This window comes from Panthera tigris, chromosome C2 (assembly GCF_018350195.1).
Source record: "Panthera tigris isolate Pti1 chromosome C2, P.tigris_Pti1_mat1.1, whole genome shotgun sequence".
Taxonomy (NCBI): domain Eukaryota; kingdom Metazoa; phylum Chordata; class Mammalia; order Carnivora; family Felidae; genus Panthera; species Panthera tigris.
The window spans coordinates 148411869-148436507 of NC_056668.1; the positions used below are offsets into that span (position 1 = coordinate 148411869).

Sequence of the window (24639 nt, forward strand, 5' to 3'; positions counted from 1 at the left end):
CCACTTTTGCTCTTTTGACCTTGACATTTTGCTTTTAAGATTTTCACTTGGCCTTTGGTTTTCTTCAATTTTGCTATGATCTGCTTCTGTGTTTTATTTTTAACCTGTTTTGGATTAACTGAGCTTCTTGAATCTGTGGGTTAAGGTTTTTTTTTTTTTTTTTTTTTTTTGCTAATTTAAAATACTTTTTTAATCAGTTGCAGAAAGTACTTGGCTGTTACCTCTTTCAGTATTTCTTCTGCTTTGTTCCTTCATTGTTGCTCATTCCCTTTTCATTCTGGGCTCAAATATTACCTGTTAGATCTTTTGAGTGTCCCACATGTTCACTTACAGTCTTAAACATTGTTTCCATCATTTCTTTCCCTTTCTGTTTAGTTATTTTTTAACCTATCTTCTAGAAGACAAAGCATGGATTTAGTTGTATCTAAATTACGTTTCAAGCCCATCCATGATGTTAATATAGATGTTTTTAATTGTTCAATTCCAGGATGTCCGTTTGATTTTTTAAACAGATTACAGCTTTCTGTGAATCTCCCTTTATTCCATCTGTTTTGCCACTGTTTTCTTCATTATTCATAATTATTTTGAAATCCTTCTGTGGTAACTCCAGCATTTTCTTCCCTCTTAATATTGGTCAAATTTTCTTGCCTGTTTGCATGTCTAGCTTTTTTTTTTTTTTTCTTTTTTAAAGCACATGCACAAGTAGGGGAGAGGGGCAGAGGAAGAGAGAAAATCTAAAGCTTGGTTGTATGCTCAGCACGGAGCCCTATGCTTAGCACAGAGCCCTTCCCACCACCCTGGGATCGTGACCTGAGCCAAAAATCAAGAGTCGGACGCTCAACCCACCGAGCCTCCCAGGCACCTCCACATGTCCAGCAATGTTTTGTTGTATACTATCTTAGGTAAACACTATAGAGATTACTGATGATATTATATCTTCTATCAGAGAGAGACCCCACCTCTTTTTTCTTAGACGTTTAGGGGTAGAGTCTGATCAACTTAGTCCAATTAGAGAGTAAGCTGGGTCAGGGCTGTTAAGATTTGGTTCTAATTCTGGTACAGTCCAGGGGCGCCTGGGTGGCTCAGTCGGTTAAGCGTCCGACTTCAGCTCAGGTCACGATCTCGCGGTCCGTGAGTTCGAGCCCGCGTTGGGCTCTGGGCTGATGGCTCAGAGCCTGGAGCCTGCTTCCGATTCTGTGTCTCCCTCTCTCTCTGCCCCTCCCCCGTTCATGCTCTGTCTCTCTCTGTCTCAAAAATTAATTGCTTAGCAATTAATTAATTAATTAAGCAATTAATTAATTAATTGCTAAGTTGCTTAGCAAGATAAATGTGCTTTCTTTTTGAAGTTTTTATTTAAATTCCAGTTAACAGTGTAATATTAGTTTCACTTGTACAATATAGTGAATCAACACTTACATACAGGGCGCCTGGGTACTCAGTTGGTTAAGCGTCACTTTGGCTCAGGTCATGATCTCGAGGTTCATGAGTTGGAGCCCCACATCGGGCTCTGTGCTGACAGCTTGGAGCCTGGAGCCTGCTTTGGATTCTGTGTCTCCCTCTCTCTGTGCCCCTCCCCCACTCATGCTCTGTCTCTCTTTCTCTCTCAAAAATAAATAAACGTTAAAAAACAAAGAGCACTTACAGACAACCCAGTGCTCTTCATGACAAGTGCCCTCCTTAATCCCCATCACCTATTTCACCCATCTGCCTACCCCCTTCCCCTCTGGCAGCTATCAGTGTGTTCTCTATAGTTAAGAGTCTGTTTCTTGGTTTGCTTCTCTCTTTTTTTCCCCCTTTGCTCCTTTGTTGCGTTTCTTAAATTCCACATATGAGTGAAATCATATGGTATTTGTTTTTCTCTGACTTATTTTGCTTACCATAAAACTGTCTGGCTCCATCCATGTTTTTGCAAATAGCAAGATTTCTTCCCCCTCCCTGCCATGGGTGAGTAATACTCCATTGTATATGTATACCACATCTTTTTTTTTTTTTTTTTTTTTTTCCCCCAGACGTAGGGTTAGGGCCAAGGTGAGAGTGAGGGTTAGAGTTAGGGCCAGGGTAAAGGTATGTGCCTGGTGTCTTGCAGTTCAGAGACCTCTCTAAAGAATAAAACCTCAGACATCTGCTGGGGGGAGAATAGAGTGGCAGTCATCTACCAAGCTGACACAAGGAGGGGCTTGGGGCTCTAAATACTCTAAATATTCAGTTATTCCTTCTGTTTTTAATCTCTACCTTCACACCCATTTTCAGAAGTATTACCAATTCTTAAATGTTTGGGTCTTCTCCAGAATAACTAGGCTGCTTCTCAGCTTTCCTTATTGTGTGTTCAGGAACCCATTTTCTCAGATCTAGAGGTAGGGTTAGGGTAAAAGTTTGTGCCTGGCACCTGGAGTTCAGAGACCTCTCCAGCGGTTAGGGTAGGGGTTAGGGCTGGGGCTATGTTTAGGGTTCACGTTAGGTCCTGCGCCTGGAATCCTGCAGTTCAGAGACCTTTCCAGAGAATAAAACCCCAGACTTCTGCTTGGGAATGTATAGACATGGCTGCCATCCACTGAGCCGAGTCAGGAGGGGATTGGCTCTAAATATCCTTTAAATAGATATTCACTCGGTCTTCTGTTTTATCTCTGTCTTCATACCCATTTTCAGAAATACTGCCAATTCTTAAGTTTTTACTTAAATCCCAGGTAGTTAACATACTGTGGAGTATTAGGTTAAAGTGTACAATGCAGTGAGTCAACACTTCTATACAATACCTGGTGCTCATCACAGGAAGTGCCTCCTTAATCCCTATCATCTTTCTCACCCATCGCCTCACCGCCCTCCCCTCTGGGAACCATCATTTTGTTCTCCGTAGTTAAGAGTCTGTTTTCTGGTTTGCCTCTCTATTTCTTTTTATTCCCCCCTTGCTCATTTATTTTGTTACTTAAGTTACACGTAAAAACCCAAACTACAATGAGACATCACCTCATACCTGTCAGAATGGCTAAAATAAACAACACAAGAAATTACAGGTGTTCGCGAGGATGTGGAGAAAGGGGAACCCTCTCACACTATTGGTGGGAATGCAAACTGGTGCAGCCACTCTGGAAAACAGTATGGAGATTCCTTATAAAGCAAAAACAAAAACAAAAACAAAAACCTACCCTATAATCCAGCAGTTGATTTACTAGGTATTTTCCCAAAGAGTACAAAAGAATACTGATTCAAAGACATACAAGTATCCTGATATCTATAGCAGCATTATCTACAATAGCCAAACTGTGGAAACAGCCCAAGTGTCCACCAACTAATGAATGGATAAAGAAGTGGTGTGTGTGTGTGTGTGTGTGTGTGTGCGCGCGCGCGCGCACACACACACACACACTGGAATATTACTCAGCCATAAAAAAGAATGAAATCTTGTCATTTTCAATAATGTGGATGGAGCCAGAGAGTATTATTCTAAATGAAATAAGTCAGAGAAAGAGAAATACCATATGATTTCACTTGTATGTGGAATGTACCATATTTTCTTTATTCGCTCATCTATAGATAGATATTTGGGTTGCTTTCATATCTTGGCTATTGTAAATAAACATGGGGTGCACATATCTTTTGAATTGTTTGTTTGTTTCCTCTGGGTAAATTCCCAGTACTGGAATTAGTGGATCATATGGTAATTCAATTTTTAATTTTTTGAGGAACCTTCATACTGTTTTCTATAATGGCTGCACCAATTTGCATTCCTGCCACCAGTGCATGAGGCTTCCTTTTTCTCTACGTCCTTCTCAACACTTGCTATTTCTTGTCTTTTTGATTTTAGCCATTCTGACATATGTGAGGCAGTAGCTTATCGTGGTTTTGATTTGCATTTCCCTGATGATGAGTGATGTTGAGCATCTTTTCGTTTGTCTGCCCTCCATGTGTATGTCCTCTTTGGAAAAATGTCTGTTCAGGTCTTCTGCCCATTTTTTAAAATGAAAAATTTTTGATTTTTTTTTTTTAATGGTTTGGATATTAACCACTCATTGGATATATCATCACAAGTATCTTCTCCCATTCGGTAGGTTACCTTCTTGGATATATATATATATATATATTTTTTGATGGTTTCCCTTGCCATGTAAAACTTTTTATTTGGTGCATTTTGAATACCTTATTTTCACTTTTGTTTCCCTTGCCTCAGAAGACACATCTAGAAAAATGTTGCTAAGGCTGATGTCAAAGCAATTACTGGCTATGTTTCCTTCTAGGAGTTTTATGGTCATGTCTCACATTTAAGTCTTCATCTTGAGTTTATTTTTGTGTGTGCTGTAAGACAGTGGTCCAGTTTCATTCTTTTGCGTGTAGCTGTCTAGTTCTGCCAACACCATTTGTTGGAGGTACGTGTTTTCCTCATTGTACACATTGCCTCCTTTGTTGTAGATGAATTAAAGCCTTTCGGTACAGTGCAGGGAGCGCACCCTGGAACTCTGTGCACCTGCAGCCCCAGCACATGGACTGAGGGTGTCTGTTCTGAGTGCCTCTCCCACCCAACTGCAAGTCTGGGCCCCAAAGTTCCAGACAGGCCCTTAATAGCACCGGGACCAAACCCTGCCCAGTGCACCCAAAGCAGGCAGAGTGGGTCATTGCAGCTGACTGGACTGAAAACAAACACAGCTCAGCCACAGAAGTAAGGTGCATGCAGTCTCTCTAAGGAGACATCCCTGGAATGCCTGATTCTGGTGAGCAGAGGGCATTCTGTGACAGAGCACCACAGGGCCGCTTCTTCATAAGGCCACTACTTTCAAGATGAGGAGGCAGAGCTGACCTTCCTAGTAACAATAACAAACATGGAGAGTTAGACTAAAGGAGGGGGCAGAGGAGTATGTTCCAAATGAAAGAAGAGAACAAAACCGCAGCAAAAGCCTGAAATGAAATAAGCAATATGCCTAATAGAGAATTCCAAGTCATAGTTCCAAAGATACTTATTGGACTTGAGAAAACAGTGGAGGATCTCACTGAGACCTTCAACAAAGAGATAGAAAATGTAAAAAAGAACCAGTTGGAGATGAAGAACTCGGTGACCAAAATAAAAGAAATACACTAGAGAGAATCAGTAGTGGGATAGAGGATACAGAAGAACACAGCAGTGAGCTGGAAGACAGAGTAATGGAAAGCAACCAAACTGAACAGCAAAAAGAAAAAAGAATAACAAAAAATGAGAATAGATTAAGGGAACTTTGTGATATCATCACGCATAATAACACTCGCATTGCAGGGATCTCATTGAAAAGAGACAGATGGGGGCAGAAAATTTATTTGAAGAAATATTAGCTGAAAATTTCCCTCATCTGGGTAAGGAAACAGACATCAGATCCAGGAGACACAGAGATTCCCCCCCCCCCCCCCCCCCCCCCCCCCCCCCCCCCCCGCCAACAAAATCAACTCCAGGAGGTCCACACAAAGTCACATAATAATTAAAAGGCAAAAAGTAGCAATGAAGACATTCTAAAAGCAGGAAGAGAGAAGAAAACCATTACATACAAGGGAAACCCCTTAAGTATGTTAGCTGATTTTTCAGTGGGAACTTTGCAGGCCAGAGGAGGTGGCATGCCATATTCGAAGTACTGAAAGTAAAAACCTACAAGCAAGAATACCTACCCAGCAAGGTACACACTAGAAGGAGGGATAAAGAGTTTCCTAGACAAACAAAGGAGTTCATCACCACTAAACCAAACTTACAAGAAACATTAAAGGGAATTCTTTGAGTGGAAAGAAATTCTATAATTAGGAGTAAAAAAGATAATGAAAGAGAAGAATTTCACAGATAAATGCAAACATATAATAAAAGTTGTAGATTAATTATTGTGCATCTATAAAATTGCATAGATTAACCACTATGGAGGTTAAAGCACAAAAGCAGTAAAATCAGTTATGTTTACAAAAATCAGTCAAGGGATTCACAAAATAAAAGGATATAAATTATCACACCGTATATGTAAAATGGGGAGTGGGAGAGGGGTGCCTGGGTGGCTCAGTAGGTTGAACGTCCAGACTCTTGATTTTGGTTCAGGTCATGATCTCACAGTTCGTGAGATTGAGCCCCACATCTGCTCTGCACTGACAGCAAAGAACCTGCTTGGGATTCTCTATCCCTCCCTCCCTGACCCTCCCACGAACTTTCTCAAAATAAATAAACTTAAAAAAATAGGGAGTGGGTGTAAAAATTTAGTGCTTTAGAACAGGTTTCAACTTAAGCACCCATCAACTTAATATAGACTGCTATATGCACAAGATGTTATATCTGATCCTAGTGGTATCCATACCAAAAAGATGAAAGAATCTAAGCATACTACTCAAGAAAGTCATCAAACCATAAGGGAAGAGAGCAAGAGAAGAAGAAAGGAACAGAGAGGTACTACGAAAACAACCAGGAAACAAGGAGCAAAATGGAAGTAAGTTCATACCTATCAATAATTACTTTAAATGTAAATGGACTAAATGCTCCAATCAAAAGACACATGGTGACTGAATGGTTATTATTTCTTAGGTACTACCAACTGTGGGAGATTCTACTCCACCTTTTACAGATTTTCTGTTCATCTTATCAACCTCCTGTAGCACCCACCAAATGTTTGAGGGACGCTGGTATGAGGCCTCTTACATTTCCTGTTCATCCTTCCAGCCCCATCTGAGTGTTAAAACCTTTGAGAGTTTCTCACATTGGAGCCTCCTGTATGTACTGAGGTCATCCAGATGACCCTGGAGGAAGAAATGGAATTATCAGTTGACCTTGGAAAAATTCTCTACTTTCTAGAATTTTAGTTTACCTCCTTACCTCCTTGGTGCTTCCACAGCTCTCTGATGTCTCTACAAATATGATTTTATAATTTGTCTGGAGTTTTCTGGTTATTATAAGGCAGTATTGGCCTTTGTGACTTAATATATCTTAGTAGAGGCAAAAATCTTCTAATTGATTAAATTCTTCTTTTATCTTTTTAAATCCCATCCTGTTGCTTGCTTTCACTAGCTTCGTCTTTTTGTAGCTTTTAAAAATTGAATACTTCCTGTATTTTAGCATTTTTATTGTGGTGTTTAATGGTGTATGTTTTTATTTTATAAACTGCTTTAGCAGTGTCTCCTGCATTCTAATATGTAGTGTTTTCATTATCTTTATTTTTGTAAACATTTTCAATTTTGATTTGTATTTCCCTCAAGAATTTTAAAATTGCACTTAAAAACTTGTTTGGTTTTTTATATTTATAGTATTAGTCCAATGAATAAATTTCTATTTGGGGGAGATTTATTGATGTTTCTTTGTATATGCTGTGGTCCATTTCTTGAATTCTCTCAACATTTGAAAACTGTTCTCTTATTCTCTGTAGGGTTCAGAATTTGGCATATACCTGTAAGCTCTATATCTATAAGGTATATCATATATGTAAAAGATATACCTTACTGATTTTTTCCTTAATCTTAGATTGAGGAAGTGAATATAGTGCGCCATTATTAGTGCGTTTGTGTGTATTTCTCCTTCTCCTGGTTTGGGAATTCTTCTCATTCTGGGTGCAGATGTCAATAATTATTACATCCTTATTTAACTTTATGGTCTATAGTTGACATTTGTTTAATAAATTTGTTCTTTGTCATGTTTTTTGATCTTCTTTTCAGTCCTTAAAATAGAATTAGAATAAACAATGGGTTTGGACTCCTGTCTGGTCCTTGGGTGGCGTTTTTGCAGCCTCTTTTCCCATAGTTATCATTCCTGCTGAATGCGAATTTTTCCTCCTAAATCCTCTAATTTTTTTTATTTTTTAATTTTTTAGCATTTATTTATTTTTGAGAGACAAAGAGAGACAGAGTGAGCAGGGGAGGGGCAGAGAGAGAGGGGGACACAGAATCCGAAACAGCCTCCAGGCTCTGAGCTGTCAGCCCAGATCCCGACGTGGGGCTCAACCTCATGAACCACGAGATCATGACCTGAGCTGAAGTCAGATACTTAACTGATGGAGCCACCCAGGCATCGCCTCAGTCCTCTAATTCTTGACAGGCGTGATCAGGATTTGAACCAGAGACCCCTCTATTTAGCAAGTTGTGATTCCAGTTATACTTAGCTTTTTCATCATTACACATGTTGGAAGTAAACGTGCTTTGGAAAGAATATTTAAAACCACACCTGCAGTATTCTGACAGGCGATTCTGTTCTCTGCAGAGCCCAGGGCGAACAGCCACCCCCGCCGTCCTTCGCCGTGTTCCATGTCTGTGTGCCCCTGGGCTGAGTGCATGATTGCTTGCAACTCGCTGCTGTGTATTCTAGAACTCATACCTAAGTGGCCATGTAGGAGCATCTCCTGGAAGCAAACGCTCCAGCGGTTTTGGCCAGTAGTAACAAAGCACTCCAAACATGATAAAAGTCCATCAAAGAGTGGGAGGAGGAGGAGGACGAGCATGAGGACTAAGGTCAGAGGAGGTGAGGTGACCACCAGCACAGGAAGTGGGGACGATCGTGGCTCCCCTTCAAGGCTGGTATGGCAGCTGTGGCTGGTTGAAGATGGTCTCTCTCGCAGGTGATACGTTATTGCTGAATGAGATCCTAATCCTAGTGTAATGCTTTCCTCACAGATACACATATAAAATCTCAAAGTACTCACCTCCCTGGTCACTTCCTGATTGTGGAGGGGGTAAGATTTTAAAAAAAAAATTTTTTTAAGGTTTTATTCATTTCTCAGAGACAGAGAGACAGAGCGTGAGTGGGGGAGGGGCAGAGAGAGAGAGAGGGAGACACAGAATCTGAAACAGGCTTCAGGCTCTGAGCTGTCAGCACTGATCCCGATGCGGGGCTTGAACTCACGGACCGCGAGCCCATCACCCGAGCCGAAGTCGGATGCCCAACCGACCGAGCCACCCAGGTGCCCCCAGGGGGTAAGATTTTAGATGATCCATTTCTTCTTATAAACCCCACAGGGTTTCATAGTGGAAAATAAATGAGACTTATTTGTGCTTGCAAATCAAATGGCCATAAAAGGTTATTTCAATAGACAGAGGCAAAATCATACTAAAATAATTTAGTAAAAATGGGAGCTAAGAGCATGCTTAATGGAACATGATTAGATTTAATTTTCTTACTATTTCCATCATTAAAGCTCCATTATCTTCTCCGAGACTTCATTTAGGTTTCCAGCCACATGGAGGCTCTGAGGCGTTCGTGGGGAGCACATGGAGGCCCGTGAGTTCCATTAAAAACCAAAAACAGCTAATGATACGCTGTTCTTTCATTTTTGCTGTTTGACAACGGCGTCTCACATCCAGAGTCTCTTGTATTCTCTTCCTAACCTGATCTCTTAAAAGTCATAAGTGTCATTATCTAAGAGCTTTCATGCAAAAGAAGTTCGATTCTGGAGTTGAAAACAAAACTGCGACTCGCTGATGAATGTCCCTCAAGTGCAGAGGTTCTGAGGAGTTTTAAGAATTGCTCTGGTTATCCTTTGGCTTCGAGTATCTTCACATTGCCTCATCCGGAACCAGCAGATGCCCCGACAAGGGGGAAACGATTGAGCCTCGGGCTCTTCCACAGCTAAATCCTAGCTGTAGATGGTAACAGAATCAGTAACGGTATGAGCTCTTCACAGGTGGTAGAACTTCAAAGGTAGGGGTAGGTAAGAATCCATACAGCTGACACATCTCTAGAAAACATTGTGCCCTCTGCGTGATGTCACAAAGGAGAGGGTGCTGGCCTTTCCAGCCAGAGGTAGACTCTGGGTACTTCGGGTTCAGCGTGAGGTCCGTGCCACGGGCCTGAGTGCCAGCAAGTTGCTAAGGTGAGGTCATGAAGACGGGTCCCAGGTGAGGTGAGGAGTTCAGAGAAGCCAGCAGGCCGCGGGCCCCGTGGAGCTAACCAGGAGGATGATGTCCGGTCGCCCGGCCCAGTCCGTGCCGTGGCCCTGTAACCGATGTATGTCTGGAACAGCCACGGCGTATTTCTAGTTGCTGCTGTTGTTTTTTCTTTTAAGTTGGAGTATATCTAGTTTGTGTTCAACTCCAGTGAATCCAAGAGAAATGACTAACCTAGTCACTTATCATTAGCCGAGATTTAGTATGCATTCCGCAGGTGTCATCCACGTGTTCAGAGTAGTCAGCCTCAGCGCGCCTTCGTAATGTCCCATTTCTCTCAACCTCGGGTTCCCGGGTCCCTGGGTTTGCGTCCTTCCTCGGGTCCTAGACCCTTTTCAAGCCTGCTGGTCCTCCCTGGCCGGCCCCATGCCCCTGCCCTGCCTACAAACTTTCCTGGTCTCGCCGGCTCAGCAGCGCCCCGCTCCCTGGTGTGCGGGAGCACGGCTTGACTTGATCGGCGGGCCGTACTCCCCTGGGCCCCGTCTGTCTCCCCGCGCGCCCGCTGCGTGGGAAGTGGGTGGGAAGCCCCGTGACGGCAGGTGCCTGCCGGAGCGCAACGTGGCATCGGCGTCTAGGGCGGGCCTGGCGCGGCTGGTGTTCGGGGCAGCTCAGTGAAGGGATGGCGTTCAAATGAGTGCAGGGGAGAGGATTCGGGTGGTACCTCCAAAATAGGGTAGGCTGTTTTCTGTAACGCAGGAGGACATCAGCGGGGAAGACCACCCCAAATAACGAATAATCAGTAAACTGTTCCCGTATTTGTAAAGATTTCCGGATGTGTTTGTGTACGTGGGTGTTTGCGTGTATTTTCAAATTTATACAAATTCACATTAAAAGCTCTTTTTGTTTTTAAATATGGGAGCTCGCATTCATTCTGTCCAAGTCAGTTCTGTTTTCTGTATTGTTAAACCTGTCATTAAAAAGACTGTATGCACCCCCCCCCTCCGTGTTGATAGCAGCACTATCCACGATAGCCAAAGTATGGAAAGAGCCCAAATGTCCATCGATGGATGAATGGACAAAGAAGGTGTGGTATATACATACAATGGAGTATTACTTGGCAATGGAAAAGGATGAAATCTTGTCATTTGCAACTATGTGGACAGAACTGGAGAGTATTATGCTCGGTGAAATTAGTCAGAGAAAGACAGACATCATATGACTTCACTCACATGAGGACTTTAAGAAACAAAACAGATAAACATAAGGGAAGGGAAACAAAAATCATATAAAAACAGGGAGGGGGACAAAACAGAAGAGACTGATAAATACGGAGAACAAACAGAGGGTTACTGGAGGGGTTATGGGAAGGGGGAATGGGCTAAATGGGTAAGGGGCACTAAGGAATCTCCTGAAATCATTGTTGCACTGTATGCTAACTAATGTGGATATGAATTAAAAAAAATTAAAAAATTGTAATGATACCTCTTCTCCCCCCTCTTCCAATATATATGTGATGATGTTGGACTTTTGGTAACTGGGGTGGCTTCTAGTATTTAGGATTCTTTTAGGGGGCTGAAGAAAGCAGGACTCTGAGGACATTGTTTCACCCCACAACCTATTGGTTAGATGCACATTGAGAAGGCATGGATGAGGGATGCCTGTCTTGTGCTAAAACTTATATTGGAGTGATCTTTGCTATAATCCACAAGTAAATATTTGAGACTGTGCAGAACTGTCTTGTTTGACTCCAGTAAAGCATAGACATTTGATACTTGACATAATTTGATATTATTTACCTTGCTTTCAAATAAACATTTGAGAAGTGTCAAACAAAGACAAAACTTCAAGCTATGAAATAAACTGTGCACTTACACTTGGAGTCTTAGAGATTGCAATCCGGGAGATACAGCTTTGAAATAGAAAACGTGCTCTGGGGAGACAGAGGAGGTTGGAGGTTTTAAAAGGAAAGAGAAGATTTCCATAAGTTGTTTTGAAGAAAAGATGCATTGGTGCTGGTATATCTACAGTTATGTTAATCTGTATGTGATTGGTAGCTGGGCTGATGTTATACAGAAAATCCACCTATGTGCATTAAAACATAAATAGATGCCTTGACTTTTACCTGAGTTCAACCAAAAAAAAAAAAACAACAATCTGAGAGTTTGAGAAAAAAGATGTGTAGGAGCCCCACTCTCTCGATGTCCTCCTGGCTTCATTTTAAATAACTCTCTTAGCAATGCCTATTCCATTTTATTCTCTCCATTGCCGGAAGATACAGCCTTGGGTTTAGCATGAAAGGATGTTGGAGCAGAAGGGGACCTTGGAGGTGGGCCTGAACCTCCAGCAGGTCACAAGGTTGCCCGCTTGTGCACGTGTCATGGGCAGGGCTTTCCCTTCTGCTTGCTTCCAGTGGAGCTCCCGGCTCTTGCACCTGCCTGGGGCAGCTGACGCGAAATGATGAGCCGGGTGCTCCATCCCCCTGGACAAGAGGGGAAGGGCTCCCTGTCCTCTGTATGGATTGAAAGGACGTTTCTAGCTGTCTGAGGTTTTGGCCTCTTCCCCTGCCCTTGGTGGATCTGGTGACAGTGACTTGTATGCTCAGAGCCGTTGCTGTTGGAGTCGTTCCGGTGGAGCCTACGTTCTGTGGCACTTCAGAGCATGATGACATGGTTGAAGTTCTGTTGGTTGTTTCTCCTGCATTTGGTTCACAACTCTCTAGGGAGCTTCCTGGGTGAAATCCGAAACTGACCCTGGTACTGGAAGGGCAGGGAGAGGTGAAGGAGGAGGCCGGCCACTCCAGCTCGGTAGGTGGCAGTTCAATAAGCAGAGGGAACCCACGTATGTATGAGGCTTGTCCTGGGCGGGCAGCAGCAAGACTGGATCTGTGCAGCCACCTGCCAAACCTTAGAAGTTTGTTTAGAAAGAGGCCCTAACTGGGTGCGGCCATGCTGGCCGCTCAGGTGTTCGCAGCCCATCGCCATCTCATGGCTGTGTCCTTGGTGCAGCCTCTGGGAGCGGGAAAGGCGAGCAGAACCTACATTCCAAGGACAGGGCAAGGGTGAGGAGGCTTCGGTCACCGGGGTCAGCCGGCAGTCACGTCTTTATGATGACTGTACCCAACAGCTTCCACTGTAGGTTTTTGTGTGTGTAAACCTGTGTGTTTGTTTTGGTTGTTTACTGTGTTACTCATGCCCTGAGAGAGGAGGTTCTAAGATTGGTGACAAACTCCAGTCTTCTATGGATGGTGTATGCATGTCACAGAAGCTCAGGGGCATCTTCTAAAGATCAGCACCCCTTCTCTGCACAACTCCCACAGACACAGGCTCACCAGCATTCACCTACCTGTGCCCATCCGTTGTCATGCATGCCAGCAGAAGGGAGGACGCATGTCAATCAGTGTGCCGAGGGGACCACACATATTTTCATTTGCAGCTCATCAGAATTCACATGCAGAAGCGGCTGTGACACCACTTCTCTGTAAACTCACAGCAGGGTGGCCAGGTGAGAGTGTGATAGCAAGAAAACGATCCCAGCCCATGTGCTGCATGAATTGAGAGGGAGCTTGAAGTGCTGGGCATTAAAGAGAATCAGTTGCTCCTCTGCTCCCTGTCTGGTGAGAATGGCATGTGTCACCAGGCTGACGCCAGGCGGTGCTAAAGGCAGTGACCTGAGCAGTTGTCTCTGTGCAGCTCCCGATGAAATGTTGGTCAGCTTTTATTTGGAGGCACCCAGTGGCTGGACATGGACTGTGTCGGCTGACTGACTTTTTGTTCCTAATTCAGGTGACCCGCTGCTTTGCGATACAGAGACTTTTCGTTTTAGCGCCTGTAGACTTGGGGTTGCACCCTGAGCTTGTCTTTTCTGGGCTCGCTTTTCCATCTTGAGGAAATCCATTAGTCCCTCCTTTCTTCCTTCCCATCCTCTCCAGTCTCTCTCCCTTCTCACCTTTGTCCCTCTCTTCATTCTTAGCACTCGTTCTGATTACTGGTTTTCTCTCTGACCTGCGTGAAGAAAACTTAATGATGCCATCTCGATATGTAATTTCTTAAAGCTGAAGCCGTTTATTGGGGTACAAGAATTAAAAATATGAAAACCCGGTATCCTTCCCTTTCCTCTCCTCCCTTCTCTTTCATCCTAAGCTCAAGGCACTTTCCAGGCACTGTTGGGACTGTTGCTTTGATCCAGAAGCAGTGGGTGTGAGCAGATGGGCACTGCATGAATAGAGCCTTGATTGTCCAGCAGACAGCCAAGACTCCCATAGGGATTTGTCCCAGAATAGATGTTAAAGAGGGGGATCAGGTTTCAGCTGACATCTGAAGGTCCTTAGGAGATGCCAAGCCTGGCTTGACCTAAGAAATTAATTTGAGCTCTCCATAGTCCACAGTCCCCTTCTAGGTTTCAGAAATGAGACCAGCCAATATATGGTCACATTCTTTCTTGGTCAAGTTGGTCAGTCTCCTTACTCCTCTGGAATCTCCTTATTCTTCTTGTGTTTCCAAGATATACCCTGGTCTCTGCTCAGCGTCTGTGTGTTTCTTGATCCCTTCTCTCAAACCTTTTCCCAGCACGAGACCCCTTGACCCTGCCCACGGTTGTCCAGCATGAGCCACGTTAACACTTCTATGTTTTTACCCAGTTTATGCATTTATTAGAGTGTCTTCAAGTTCTAGTTATTATGTTGGGTCTTTGCTGGCATTTTGTATTATCTAATAGATGAAAAATTCCTCAGATGATTTTTATCCCGTCACAACCAATTTGTTCTCCAGGATCGTATATTTTCTATCATTGTGCGGCCAAAAATGAGCATATTGAATGTTCCAAAGTGATTATACAAATATAACTGTTACTATCTAAGTAGAGCCTAAGAAAAGGAAAGCTGATTGCCCTCTGTTAATGGAGATTGAGAACAGAAGTGTGATCATGCCTAAAATACCGAGTGCACCAAATTCCAGGGTGAGTGACAAAGATCCGGGCCGCGTTGTGCTGCTCGTTGGTAAACATCCAGTGTGTGTGTTTGCAGTCTCCCTGCTGTCTGATTTGTTCCTTGCTCAGAATAACTTATTGGAAAACGGTGCTCCTTGTTTAAAATTTCAATTCAGACCGTGAGATGGCTAGGCTCTCACTGCCACTTTAGAGGCAGCCCTGTGTAACAAAAACTGGTTGAAAAACCCAATGGGATCCAGACAGCGTGTGCTTTTGGGGTGGGGGGGGTCAGTAGGCATCATGTCCTCAGGAATAGCCCACCTACCACTTGCTGATCTAGTGGAGAGGTGTTAATTAAGGTCAACTGAATCTGTAGCTCCAGGGACCGGTGTCTCTATTATTACTCCAGTGTTTGCAAAACAACAACAACGTTTGTAAAGCTGCCTACTTGACTCTGCATGCCCTGATGTGATTTTTAGAAGTGTGAGGACAGAGTGAGGTGGTGGAGAAGGAAGACACCTTCTCCTGCTCCTTCTCTTCTCTTCTGGGGCCTCAGTTGTTTTATCTTTAAAATCAAAAGATTGAACTAGAAAGTTTTCTCAGCTTCTTCCAAAGTCTGATACTTTGATTCTCACTTCGCTCCAGGTTTGCCTGCTGGTTTGGGGCAAGCCAAGGAGCCCTGACTTTCCTCAGCCCGGATTCCTTTCTGCTTAGCGCCATCTCTCTCTGCTCTCTGAAACCCTAGGTTCACGTAAACTCGCCAGCTCCCGGCACGGTCTTCTCCGGCAGACGTGGCCAGTACTCCTTTGAGACAGGAGCCGCGAGCACCACACTTGGTGAACTCCCCAGCGTGGGCAAACTCCCACAGTAAAAGCCGTAATTGAAAACTGTCTCGTGATAGTTGAATGTATCGATCTTTCCAGTCCCCGAAAGCAATATTTTCTTTCTTTAAAATGGGACACTTCTTTATATTTGTGAGCGATCCTTTTTAACGGAGAGCCCCATTAAAACCGTGTCTGCGTCTGTCAGGAATTGTGGAGTGTATATCTTCCATGCCGATGCACATGCTTCGTGAGTCCTTGACAACTATTTCACACGTGAGAGATTTGATGTATTTTGGTTAAAGGAAAAAGGTCTGAATTTGTCATTCATTGCAAATATCCAAAAGCGAGTATGTACCTATTAAACGTTTGGAGGACGGTCATTTTTATTGCTCAATAAGTATTTATCAGTTATTTAATTGCAGGCAGTTTCTGGTCAGTGACAAATTCATTCCTTGACGGAGACTCTCATGAGCTATCTGTCCCTTCCCCAGCTGTATTGACCCAAGCGACTTCGAGCAAGATTGGTTTCTCGTTAATACACCAGAGGCCTCTGCTTACCAGGCGCCGCTCCTGGCACTGGGGACTTGATCGAAAGTCCCAGCTCTGCCCTCAAAGGGCTCGAGATCAGGTGAGGAATGAAGGAACCAACCGTTACGTATACGGTAGGTGCTACGATGCAGTCAGGCGAGGGAAGGCGATGACCGTGCTGTCCAACGGGAAGGACCGCCTTCCCCACGGCCCCCAGCTGCTGCCAATGACACCTGGCCTGAATCTTTAAGAGGGATGGTAGTTTGTCAAGGCCTTATTTTGGTAACATTGTGGTTATTATTTTGGGCAGTGGCAGGGGTGTAACGGGAAGGCAGAGGGACTTGTGTGTCTGGACACACACCTGTATTTGCTCATTTGTCCCCTTCGGGCCTGTGTTTAGCTCACACAGGGTGTTGTGGGGCAGATCAGCCCGTCCATCGGCATCCCAGGCAGACACGTGGGAGGGGTGCAGCCCGCGTCTGGGGACGCTGGTCCCCGCTGCTCCCCTCTGTCTCCATTGCCAGGGCTCTCCGGCCCGACCGGCACTGGTTCTGACCCGCTGTGCCTGTCTCGAGGCGTAGCGCCCTGTCGGGAGCCGGGGGGAGGGCAGCTTGCTGCTAGAAGCTTAAATGGTGTGAAAGGGCAGGAGGGCTGAGCAAGCCAAGCGGCACAGTTCACCTGCCAGGGGGGCATCCGCAGCACTCGGCCATTGGCGTGGAGCGAGGGCTGGAGTTCTCCAGCTGAGCTCGGCATATGATTGGCAAATGGTACCATTTGGTCCACAGCCTCCTTTCTGTGCCAGCTGGAATGTATTGCTAATAAGAACTTGTATTTGCTGCTGCTTGAGGGCCTCGACAATATCTGTCAGTCAGATTCAAAAATTTAAATTCCTTTCTCGCATGTCTTGAATCAGAAAGATGATGACCCAAATAAAAGAAGGGACTTCGTTCTGTACCTCCAGGCTTTTAGGGTGAGAGCATCCTATGTGTCTGGCTACCTATGGGGAAGAGTGCCTCCTCAGAGCCCGCTAAGCCCCCAGCAGCCCTGACCACAGGGCCCAGGAGCTGTTTGACTGTTTGACAGCTGGCAGAGCAAATGCCCAGTAATAGTCACCCCAGCCCCAACTTCGTCATGCCTCAAACATTCCCACTCTGGATGTCCATATATCCTTGCCTTGCTTCCCAGGAAATCCTGTATGCATTTATGAGGTAAATGGGTGAAATTCATTTTATTTATTTATTTTTTAGTGTTCTTCCCTTTTGAGAGAGAGAGGAGGGCGGGCAGAGAGAGGGAGGGAGACAGAGAATCCCAAGTAGCACAGGGCCCGATGTGGGGCTCGAACCCATGAACCATGAGATCATGACCTGGAACCGAGATCAAGAGTTGGATGCTTAACCAACTGAGCCACCCAGGCGCCCTGTGAAATTGATCTTAAATTTGTGCCCCTTCAGCTTGTTCCCTTCCCTGTTCCTTACCCCCCGGGGTCAGGATTTGGCTCAGGAAATCCTGAGAATATTTCCAAAATCATAACGTGATGCTGCTCTGGGATCAAAAGCACGGGAACCACAATGCCCTTGCTTCTGCCACCCGTGGTTCTTGTGGCCTCTCCTCCCTTCAGGCCTTTGATTCCCCTGGGGTTCTGGACAATCTGGATGGTGGGAAGCAATGGCCCTCCACCTTGGGCCTACGGTGGACTCTCATGTGCTCCCTGGGCCTGCGGGTCCCACTTTTAAGCCCTAGGAAGGGGGATGAGCCTTGCTACTTGAGAAAGAGGAGCCTGGTCTGCAGTGGAGGAGAGGAGGCTGGAAGTAGAGGCTCCACTAGGGGGCTCGTGGCAGCCCCAGCCAAAGATGGCAACCGCCTGTGGCAGAGGAGAGCTCCTAGAGGGGCCCCGGGGAGAATCAGGGGGACTTGATTGCTGATTGGATGTGGGAGGTTGGCGAGGCAGTTGGCCCCTGGGTAATTCCAGGATCTTTGGCTGCATGGTGGGCAGACAAAAGGAGGATGTGTGAGGAGAAAGGACAGGATGAGTTCAGTATAGATCCCATGGAGTTTGAGCGGTGTGTGGCACAGCCTTGTGAAAAATCAGCAATCTGCAAAAGTGTCCTCCTCCCCTCAGATACGGTTGTCACATCGGGACGCTCTGAAAAGCCTTCTGTGGGCTCCAGCTGTCTAGGAACCCAGCCGTGTGGGAGAAGGTGTAAAAGGGACAGTGAGTGGACACCCCACTCTGTCCTAGAGCTGCACTTTTGTACTGCGGGCAGGCTTGTGCACCGCAGACTAGCATCCTGCGATGCAACGTGTGGGTTTCCCCTGAAATATGATCTCACTGTGTGTTGAATAGGGCGTGTCCTGTGTTTATTTCCAGGAGATCAGAGATTCCATGTTCACAACACTTGTGTGTGTGCTTCTGCCTTCTAGCCTCCCCTTGGCTTCTAACCTCCATCGGGACTGGTGGGTGCCTTTCGGTTTGCTGTCTTTTGAGATCTGACCCCACACCAAGGGCAGCAGAGAGTGACCGTGGTTCACTGTTACTCTTCATCGCTAAAGGCATTTCCTGCCTTGACTATTCAGACCCCTGCCAAACTTTTGGATCTGGCCATCCGAAGGCTTTTAGTGCCGTTTACGTCCTCAGATATTAGAATGAAGTCTAACACTTTGTTTACAGTGAAACTGCTTTGGGATGGCTGATCATTTTTCAGTAGTGTTTCCTTGCTGTGCCCTTGGTATTTCAGAGCTGTCCTCTTTAAGCACTGAAGCAATTAGTTTTGAGAAGGCTGATTCTTCAGGGTCCAGTGCTCCCCTGCCTTTCATTTGCTGAAGCTGTACATTTTAATGAAGTTGTTTCATCTATGTTGCCAAACACCAGAATTTTGCTGTTTCCATTCTAATTATCTCTACTGGCAAATGCTGTGTTTTATTAGAGCTCTCAAGTGCTCTGTTTATTAAATGTCCATACACTATGCCATTAGGCACACAAATTAGGTCAGCTGTGCTTATTGATGGGTTATGGATAAAGGAGTTAAATGTTTTCGTCATGATCTTAAAATGCAGTAGGATTGCCTTCCGTGGCTGCGTGGGTCGTCAGTGATGGCTTCTCTGATGAGCTCGGCTGCCTTTCTTACCCAGCAGCCGAGGCTAATGCTATGTCTGAGCAATGGTGCTGCGGATGGGGGGGCTCGAGTATGTATCTTCAGTCTTTCGGGTAATATGCTTATTCTTTCCTTTCCTTTAGTTGTGACCGGCACCTCCATCTCGTTTCCCGGGTTGTGTGTCTTACAGCATCGTGATGCACAGTGAGGGCTTTTATGAGGCCAGCAGGTGCCAGTGATGGTGGCACAGGGAGGGCAGCACTGCAGCACTTCCCCAATTCAGTACTTGGCTGCTTCTTTCCACCTCCTACTCCAGGCCCTTTAAGTTCCTCCCGCCTCACCCCGTGGCTCCTCAGGTGGTATTGGTTAAGCTGGGATGTGCTGACGGGCTGGTGGCTCCAACCACCCCCCCGCCGCCCCCGTTCCTGTGGTCCCCAGGCGATGCCGCGTGGTGATGAGGGGCATGGCTTCTGCCATCGCCCAGACCGAATCCCAGCCTCGCCACTGAAGAGCTGGGTGATTCTTGGCAAGTCCCACCTCCCCTCGCTACCCTCCATGTCCTTATCTGTAAAAAGGGGAGAACCGGAGCCACTTGGGTGTACGTGTGAGGATTAAATGAGATGATAATGCAGGTTACATGCTTGGGATACAGGCCCCGGCACGTAGTGCCGCATCAGCAAAACTGTCAGCCACGCTTTGTCCCTGTTCAGGCCCACATGGGTGTCTGCCACCCTGGGCCAAGATCAGCGCCGAGGCCGCTGGTGGCTGGGCCCCTGACCCTGTGCCACAGGCCCTCTTGTGCCACAGTCATAACCTGCTCTGTCTCTCCTTAGAGGGCTTTACTTGTGTGCGTTGAGGTGCCCGTGGTGTAGACTGCTTGCTTTATTCATGAGCCATGGGAATTAAAAAAAAAAAAAAAAAAAAAAAAAAAAAATCAGGTCTTTACCTAGCCTTCCGTTATAGTCTTTTCACCCTGGGGCTCAGGCATAGCGTGCTGGGGGATGGGGTACCCTAGAGGAGCATCCGATGGGACCCAGTCTTCCATCGGGATCATCCCTCCCTTCCAACTCTGGCCCGTGGCCTTTGAACCAAACTCGAGTTTCCCTTTTCTCTTTGCATGAGGCTTGCGAAGTGCCCAAGACTAACTCTGGCCCCACATATTTACCCTACTGTTTTCTCCCTTCTTAGAAATCCTCTACTCTGACTTTAAGAAGCGACTATGATGTTTTTTAATAGATAATTTATCCCCTGTAGGCTAATATGGTTGTGAACAGCAAGAACAAATCTTATTAACGTTGCTAAGAGAAATGAAATAACTCAGCTTGATAGAAGTCAATGGAAGTGTGTTTAATTCATATTTACACCTTCTCAACTGCTCTTCGCATGTATTTAATTCTTTCTGGGGGAAATGATAATCTAGGCCACAGCAATCGCTATGTTAGTTCCCCTGGGGAACCACAGCATCATCTTGAGCAGGGACAATGATTCTGTTCCATGCTGTTTTCTCCCCCACACCATGTAGGAAGCACATATACCTGCAAGAGAGAAGAGTAACTCTATAGAATTCTCTACTATGCTCTTCATAAAGCCCTCACTTTATATTAAACAAAGGTCACAGTGTATGAGTTGTTTGAAAACCAACAACAAAGAAACCTAAAAACAACAATGTTTTGGGGCACTTGGATGGCTCAGTTGGTTAAGCGTCCGACTTCAGCTCAGGTCATCGTCTTGTAGTTTGTGAGTTCGAGCCCTGCATCCGGCTCTGTGCTGGCAGCTTGGAGCCTGGAGCCTGCTTCGGATTCTGTGTCTCCCTCTCTTTCTGCCCCTCCCCCTCTCACTCACACTCTCTCTCTCTCTCTCTCTCTCTCTTTCTCAAAAATAAACAAACATTAAAAAAATAAAAAAAAAATTTAATAATGGCTAGAAAAGGAACCATTTCTCTCAGTCTGGTTACAGGATTATGGGTCTCTTTTTATTTCCTGCATCAAATATTTGGTCCCGAGGACCCCCAGGGATAAGGTTGGTGGGGGCTGCTAATAATCAGAGTGCACCTTCGCCTAACGCCCCTCTGCAGGCTGAGTAGTGTGGCTGGCAGAGGCCTTCATTCTGCAGGGAGTCTGCAAACTCCAGGGCAGGAGTCCGAGAACCTGGCTGGCCAGGGTACAGTCCTGGGTTCTTAGTGTTCAGGGGTCATGGAGGTTTGGATAGTTGGTTTTTGTACTAAAGGAAATGCCTGTATCAAAAAGCGGCCTCACCCCATCAGCACAAGGGAAAATTGAAGTACTGGCTTCACAAAGAGGCAAAAATATCACCAAGAGCATCGTAGAAAAGATACATTCAATCATAAAAATGTGTATATCAAAGGAACAATGGATTTATATCCAGTGAAAAGGACCTATATTTGCTGACAGGCTGGTCTTTGAATAAGCAGTGGAATGTGTTATTTTACTGAATGGGACCAAAAAAAAAAAAAAAACCCTGAAAAGATTTATTAGCTCCTCTTTTCTTGACTAGAATAGGTTTCCTATGTATCGTTAGTTACTTTATCATGAATAACGTGTCGTGTCATCTTGTGCCTATTAATCACCCTTTCCTCGCAACCAACTGTACGAATAATTAGATGAAATTGGTGGCGGACCGTCGCTTCCCTATTCATCTTCTTGAGCCCGTGTCAGTGGAACATTCAAACGTTACCATTTACTCTTCAGTGTGTGTTTCTAAAGAAAGTTAGAAATTTGGGGGCATCGGTATTTGGCGAGCAAAGCCCTTGTCTTACATCAAGCGAAGACACAGATGGCGAGGCGCATGACGCCAAGGGGCTGTCATTGCTGAGAGACCCACATCCGGTGACACGGCAGCCTCAGAGCCAGATGCAGCGTGGGTGTTCTCGTAAGCCTGGGAAACCACGTGTCCATCAAGGGTCTCCTGGTCGCTCTGCCGTGTGTTGTCCCTCCAAGACCTGGCAGTTTCATTTTGTGACCTCGGTCACTTTCAGGTGCGGTCTCCCCAGGTCCACGTAGTTAACTTCTGGTCACTCTGATTCCTGCGTCACCCATCTGAAGCAGAGACAGCTGTGTGGCTGTCACTCAGCTCCTGGGTTGGAGGCCACATGCAGCCGCACTGTGCTCTGAATGACTCATGCTGCCTCCCAGCTAACTGAACACGCGGATGGGGGGAGTGTCTCAATGCGGAAGGATCTGCTTCGTTAGGTGCAGAAAGTTGACCATTTAGCCTCATGCAAAGGATGAAGGGACAGAGGTCACCCGATCATTTGTCTCTATCGTGGTGTAATTGTAATTCTGTATAGTTATGATGAAATTTGTGATCTATTGCAGGAACATCAGGAGAACATTCTGGGTCACACCATGCAAAGTGTGATTGCGTTGCTCAACAATCTGGTGGCCTGCAAAGATTCAAATATGAAGCTACTTTATGAACAAGGTAAATGCTTCTTAGAATTCCTTTTGAGACTCTTGTTTTTTTTTTGCCTATTTGTTATTTTCCTCATCATATGTAGCAGGGAGTCAAGAAGTGCTGTTTAAAGTTGATGAATCAGGGGCGGCTGAGTGGCTCAGTTGGTTAAGCATCTGAGTTCGCCTCGGGTCATGATATCACGGTCGTGTGATTGAGCCCCACGTCGGGCTCCGTGCTGAGTGTGGAGTGTGCTTAAGATTCTCTCTCACTTTCTTTCCCTCTGCCCCTCTCCCCTAATGGCATGTTTGCTCTCCCTCTCTAAATAAATAAAATATGTTAAGTCTAGATATGTATGCAACCCCTGGGGTACATTTTTGTCAGGTGCGGCTCCTTGAATTTTGGTCCTCTCGAACTTGAAGACCTGTGAGCTAAGGATACACGTTACTGCTCTGCCATATTTCTAGACTGTAACGAGGAGACGTAGCAAGAAGGACCATCAGAGGAACTCTCATTTAAAAGGGCAAAGTAAAGGTAGATAACAGTCACTGATCCATGACAATGTTGAAATCTTGGGGGACACGTTTCCTCAGCCCTCATTGTTCCCAAAGGAAAAAAATACTCCCGTGCTTTGAGAATAGTTTGCCCTGGGAATGGTTCTCTGTGGCTCTTGCCTCTAACTTCTGAATCGTTGTTCTTTTCCCATAAGAGTGGCCCATGCTCGTAGCTGAGTAAGACTCTAAGCCTGATTCTTCCCTGTAGAAGTTTGGGACCCTACAACTGTTTTTCATTGTAAAAGGAATTATCCCTGGTCTCCTCAGTCCAAACCAGTGGTGCTTCTTTCAATGTGAGTCTAGCAAAAACTTTGTTAGTTTCTTGTAAATTTTTTTCTGGTTTCATTGAGAAATAATTGATACAACATCACTGTATAGGTTTAAGCAGTATGGTGTGATGATTCGGTTTACATATATTGTGCAGTGATTACCACGATAGGTTTAGCTAACGTCCATCTTCTCCTATAGATACAATAAAAAGAAAAGAAAGAAAAACTGGGAATGGTTTTTCCTTATAATGAGAACTGTTAGGATTTGCTCTTAACAGTTTTCCTATATATTATGTAGCAATGCTAACCGTCATCTTATGTTGTATATTACAGCCCTAGAACTTACTTATTTTTACAACTGGGGGCTTGTACCTTTTGACCACCTTTCTCCTTTTCCTCTGCTTCTGGTAACCACAAGTCTGATCTGTTTTTCTGTGAGTTCGGTGGTGATAGTTTAGATTCGTACAATATTTGTCTTTCTGTTTCTGACTTATTTCACAAAGCATAACGCTTTGGGGGTTTAACCATGTTGTTACCAATGGTAGGTTTTCCTTTTCTATGGCCGAATAATATTCCATTATGTGTATACATACACACCCTTCCTTCTTTATCCATTGATTGCTTGATGGACACTTAGTTTGTTTTCATGTCTGGCTACTGCAAATAATGCTGCTGTGAACATGCAGGTGCAGGTAGCTTTCTGAGTTAGTGTTTTTGTTTCCTTTGGGTGTATTCCCAGAAGTGGAATTACTGGATCCTATGATAGCTCTTTGTTTTTTGTTTGTTTGTTCTGTTTGTCTGTTTGTTTTGAGGATCCTCCATACTGTTTTCCATAGTATGGGAAGGCTGCACCAATTTACATCCCTGCCAACAGTGCGCAAGGGTCCTTTTCCTCATCCATGCCAGCGTCTGTTATCGTTGGCCTTATCAGTGGTGGCCGTTCTAACAGGCATAAGGTGATACTGCATTGTGGTTTTAATTTGCATTTTTCTAATGACTCGTGATGCTAGGCATCTTTTCATGTACCAGTTGGCCTTTTGTGTATATTCTTTGGAGAAGCGTGTGTTCAGGTAGGTCCTTTACCCATTTTTTAATTGGGTTACTTTTTTTTGCTACTGCGTCATATGATGTCTTTTTAAAAAATTTTATGTAGATCCAAGTTAATTAATGAACATGTAGTGTAATATTGGTTTCAGAAGTGGAATTGAGTGATTCATCACATACATATAATACCCAGTGCTCATCC

General features: G+C 45.0%; 1 protein-coding gene across 15 annotated transcripts in view; it reads left to right on the forward strand.

Annotated features, from left to right (window-relative positions):
• ULK4 (unc-51 like kinase 4) overlaps positions 1-24639 on the forward strand; it is a 571537-nt gene that overhangs the window by 304901 nt on the left and 241997 nt on the right. For 13 of the 15 annotated variants that reach the window (XR_006222024.1, XR_006222025.1, XM_042998368.1 and 10 more), the window contains one exon: positions 22495-22600. Coding sequence is in view for 12 of the 15 variants with exons in the window: in XM_042998368.1 (XP_042854302.1) it covers positions 22495-22600 (106 nt within the window). In the remaining 3 variants the exon portion in view is untranslated. Of the gene's footprint in view, positions 1-22494; positions 22601-22954; positions 23112-24639 lie in introns of those variants that run through there. The other 2 variants (XR_006222026.1, XM_042998378.1) reach the window with 2 other exon arrangements.